The sequence below is a fragment of the Sander vitreus genome, chromosome 7 (assembly GCF_031162955.1).
Source record: "Sander vitreus isolate 19-12246 chromosome 7, sanVit1, whole genome shotgun sequence".
Lineage (NCBI taxonomy): Eukaryota > Metazoa > Chordata > Actinopteri > Perciformes > Percidae > Sander > Sander vitreus.
In genome coordinates this window covers 28,116-32,500 of record NC_135861.1, presented here as the reverse complement: position 1 = coordinate 32,500, position 4,385 = coordinate 28,116, and the positions used below count along the sequence as shown (strand labels likewise).

Genomic DNA, 4,385 nt, shown 5'->3' with positions numbered 1-4,385 from the left:
AGCCACCGCTGCGTCAGGAGCTTAGCGCCGCCCAAGACATCTGTGGTGTAGCCAGACCTTCCTCCACAGCACTGTGGAGATAGAGCTGGCAATGTGAGACTAGAGAACTAGAAATAATCTAATCAGGGTTTTACGTTGGTGTTGTATCGTAACGTTAGTGCAAAACAACTTGAATCTCTTTCTCCTTCTCTTGCACGCTGAGTAGACTAAGTACCTGCGTGTGTGGAAACTTACCTACAAGTTGTTGTGCGTACTTAATAAAATCCTGCAAAAATAGAACTGTTTCTGTTAAAAAATAAACCTCATACTTCTTAGAATATCTAAAAAAGTCAGTGCTGAAAATAGAGAAGTGACGCATCATAAGCTGCATAAGAACTGAAACACTCAATATACACTGAATATATTTCTGTGGTCAGAGAGACACAGACACAGCTTCCTCAGTGCAGTTCACTGCACTGAGGAAGCTGTGTCTGCAGGTCTGAGTGAATGCAACACACAGTCTCTGTCCAGCAACCAGACATGTCTTTGAGTTCGTTATCGTCCCCATGTGGACCCTGGAGAGTCCATTGTGTCTCTTCCATTATGTCCACAAAGGCTGGCTGTGTTTTAAAGTGTGTCTGTAGCGATGGTTTAGAACAGAGGGTAGACTGTGAAACTGGACTCTGTTTGAGGTGAAGGCACCTGCAGCCAGTCGGAGACCAGAGCTGACGTCCCAGTTCCTTAAATTGCATTCACGTTTCCTACACTACGCTTCCCTTCCTCGCGTCTTAGTCCGTCCCACCGAGGAGGCACGGGAGAGACGCAAGGAAATCATCAGAGGAGAGAGGAAACGATGAAATGTGTTTTTAGAGGGATGAGACGTCCTTTCCTCTGAAGGGTCACATGAATTGTTTGGGCAGAGTTAGCAACGGATTTCAGCTGCACGGCTTCCAGGAAGGCTGCTCTCTGTATCCTCGCTCATAGCTCCTCAGAGATCCCTCCTCCATCCTCACTCATAGCTCCTCAGAGATCCCTCCTCCTGCCTCGCTCATAGCTCCTCAGAGATCCCTCCTCCTGCCTCGCTCATAGCTCGTCAGAGATCCCTCCTCCATCCTCACTCATAGCTCCTCAGAGATCCCTCCTCCATCCTCGCTCATAGCTCCTCAGAGATCCCTCCTCCATCCTCGCTCATAGCTCCTCAGAGATCCCTCCTCCATCCTCGCTCATAGCTCCTCAGAGATCCCTCCTCCATCCTCGCTCATAGCTCCTCAGAGATCCCTCCTCCATCCTTGCTCATAGCTCCTCAGAGATCCCTCCTCCATCCTCGCTCATAGCTCGTCAGAGATCCCTCCTCCATCCTCGCTCATAGCTCCTCAGAGATCCCTCCTCCACCCTCGCTCATAGCTCCTCAGAGATCCCGCCTCCACCCTCGCTCATAGCTCCTCGTGGCAGGAATAAGAGCTTTGAGACAGCCTTTACGAAGGAGGGCCAGAACAACTTCTCTCTCTCTCTCTCTCCTTACCTAGGTACTGTCAGGGCACGCCCTCATACTCTGCTTCTGACTGGCTAGTAGTCCTTACCTAGGTACTGTCAGGACACGCCCTCATACTATGCTTCTGACTGGCTAGTAGTCCTTACCTAGGTACTGTCAGGACACGCCCTCATACTCTGCTTCTGACTGGCTAGTAGTCCTTACCTAGCTACTGAGCATGTAGTCCTTACCTAGCTACTGAGCGTGTAGCCCTTACCTAGCTACTGAGCGTGTAGTCCTTACCTAGCTACTGAGCACGTAGTCCTTACCTAGCTACTGAGCATGTAGTCCTTACCTAGCTACTGAGCGTGTAGTCCTTACCTAGCTACTGAGCGTGTAGTCCTTACCTAGCTACTGAGCACGTAGTCCTTACCTAGCTACTGAGCATGTGCGACTGCCAACAAAGATGTTCCAGCAGTGAGAGGTCTCACTCTGTAGCTAAAACAGAGACCTGAACACAGGGTGAAAAACAGCCTTTACGAAGGAGGGCCAGAACAACTTCCGGTTCAACCAAGGAGATACAGTATCAAATAAGATACTTAGGAAGCAGCCCAGGATTTACCTACAGAACCAACAAGTCTTCTACAATATACGACGATATATTTGCATATGGATACTTTTTGTTTTTATCTTTATTGCGGTTTGTAACAACCTAAAGCTACACTGTAACTGAAACTTAATTTCAAAACCTGAATTTCAAAACTTGCCCCTTGAAGTTGAGAGCGTACCACACACACACACACACACACACACACACACACACACACACACACACACACATACAACACTTACATTGTACTCCTTTTCCAGAGTCCCAGAATCCACAGACTTTAGAGTGGACAGCAGCGAGGGTAGCAGCTCCATAACGCTTAAATAACATCCAACACCTGTCTGTCTGAGAGGGTGAGATAACTCTTTGTCTGTCAGAGCTGTGTGGTTACAGGCTAACCCACCAAACCTCTCTCTGTTTGTCTGTAGACTTTCTCTCTGTCTTTTGGTTCTCTCTTTACCTCTGTCGCTCTCAGTTCTGCCTCTCTATTTTAAACTCTTTGAGTTAATAATTGAACAGCAGATAATTGAGCACCTCCCTCTCTGTCTCTCTGTCTCTCTCTCTGTCTCTCTCTCTCTCTCTGTCTCTCTCCTGTCTCTCTCCCTCTCTCTCTCTCTCTCTCTCTCTCTCTCTGTCTCTCTCTCTCTGTCTATCTCTCTCTCTGTCTCTCTCTCGCTGTCTCTCTCCCTCTCTCTCTCTCTCTCTGTCTGTCTCTCTCCCTCTCTCTCTCTGTCTCTCTCCCTCTCTCTCTCTCTCTCTCTCTGTCTCTCTCTCTCTCCTCTCTCTCTCTCTCTCTCTGTCTCTCTCTCTCTCTCTCTCTCTCTCTCTCTCTCTCTCTCTCTCTCTCTCTCTCTCTGTCTCTCTCTCTCTCTCTCTCTCTCTCTCTCTCTCTCTCTCTCTCTCTCTCTCTCTCTCTCTCTCTCTCTCTCCCTCTCTCTCTCTCTCTCTCTCTCCCTCTCTCTCTCTGTCTCTCTCCCTCTCTCTCTGTCTCTCTCTGTCTCCCTCTCTCTCCCTCTCTCTCTCTCTCTCTCTCTCTCTGTTGAACTACAGAACAAGGCGGAAGTGTGACGAAATTTGAATGAAATAACAGAAAGTTGACGACGCACACACACACACACACAGTGGGAATCTGAATCAGACAACCTGTTCCTGCGGCAGCAGATATAGATATACTTCTCCAGAAAAATGTTTTCGATTTGAATCCCATTTCCTGCATTTCTCCATACATTTAGGGACTGTGGTGATACAAATCCAGGAAATAATTAAGTTCACCATAATGATAAATTATGCCAGAAAGAATAGTACTAAATGTATGTACTATGTATAAGTTAAAGATGTCTTACTGTCTTTAATGTTTAAAATAGGGGCCAATCACTGAGATTTATAAATACAATATCAAATGAGTTTGAAACAAACAGGATTTTAAAAAGTGGGACTTACCATCTCCAACAGAAAACACTGTTCACCAAACTGCTCCAAACAGCTCTGTTGTAGTCCAGCCTTTACTTCAGAGACAAACGTGGTCACTTTGGAACACACGTTATAATGCTCGCCTAGCTGCTAGCATGGCACGCCCTCATACTCTGCTTCTGACTGGCTAGTAGTCCTTACTTAGGTACTGTCAGGGCCCTCATACTCTGCTTCTGACTGGCTAGTAGTCCTTACCTAGGTACTGTCAGGGCCCTCATACTCTGCTTCTGACTGGCTAGTAGTCCTTACCTAGCTACTGAGCATGTGCGACTCCCAACAAAGATGTTCCAGCAGTGAGAGGTCTCACTCTGTAGCTAAAACAGAGACCTGAACACAGGGTGAAAAGAGGAGCTGCAGCAATGAGCAGTACAACAAAAATATGGTGTTTTTTGAAAATTAAATCTATTCTGATATTACCTCTAAATGCAATTATGAACCTGAAAATGAGCACTTTAAGAAACAAGCAGACAAGCTAATCCAGCACAAATTATTGCATAAAAAGTCACTAAAATAAAGTATTTGAACCTTATAAATTATAATTAAATACAAAATGATGAAAAACTGCAAAAAGGTCCACTTTTTGAAAAAAAAAACCTCACTTCCACAAGGCTGGCTACGGGCCTGCAGTTATGTTTTCCATACTTGTTTGAGCCATCTGAACGTTATTTATTTAATTGTTTACCTCTTTTGGGGAGTGGGTTGTCTTTCATATTTTTTAAAGGGAGGACAAATCTACCTCTTCTTAAAATTGGTGGGGGGGACATATTCCCTGCATCCCCTCCTACATCTACGCCTTTCCCCAGTTGTTAATGGCAATACACATCTATTATTTTCTGTTGTTTTGGTTCCGGGAAA

At 45.9% G+C, this 4,385-nt stretch overlaps 1 protein-coding gene across 2 annotated transcripts in view; it reads right to left on the bottom strand.

Annotated features, from left to right (window-relative positions):
• The window catches only part of ptpn18 (protein tyrosine phosphatase non-receptor type 18), a 30,130-nt gene extending 27,491 nt beyond the window's left edge, over positions 1 to 2,639 (bottom strand). For both annotated transcript variants that reach the window (XM_078254090.1, XM_078254091.1), the window contains exon 1: positions 2,303 to 2,639. In XM_078254090.1, the coding sequence (XP_078110216.1) occupies positions 2,303 to 2,374 (72 nt within the window). In that variant the 5' untranslated portion in view covers positions 2,375 to 2,639. The remainder of the gene's footprint in view (positions 1 to 2,302) is intronic.
• Positions 2,640 to 4,385: the final 1,746 nt, after the last annotated feature.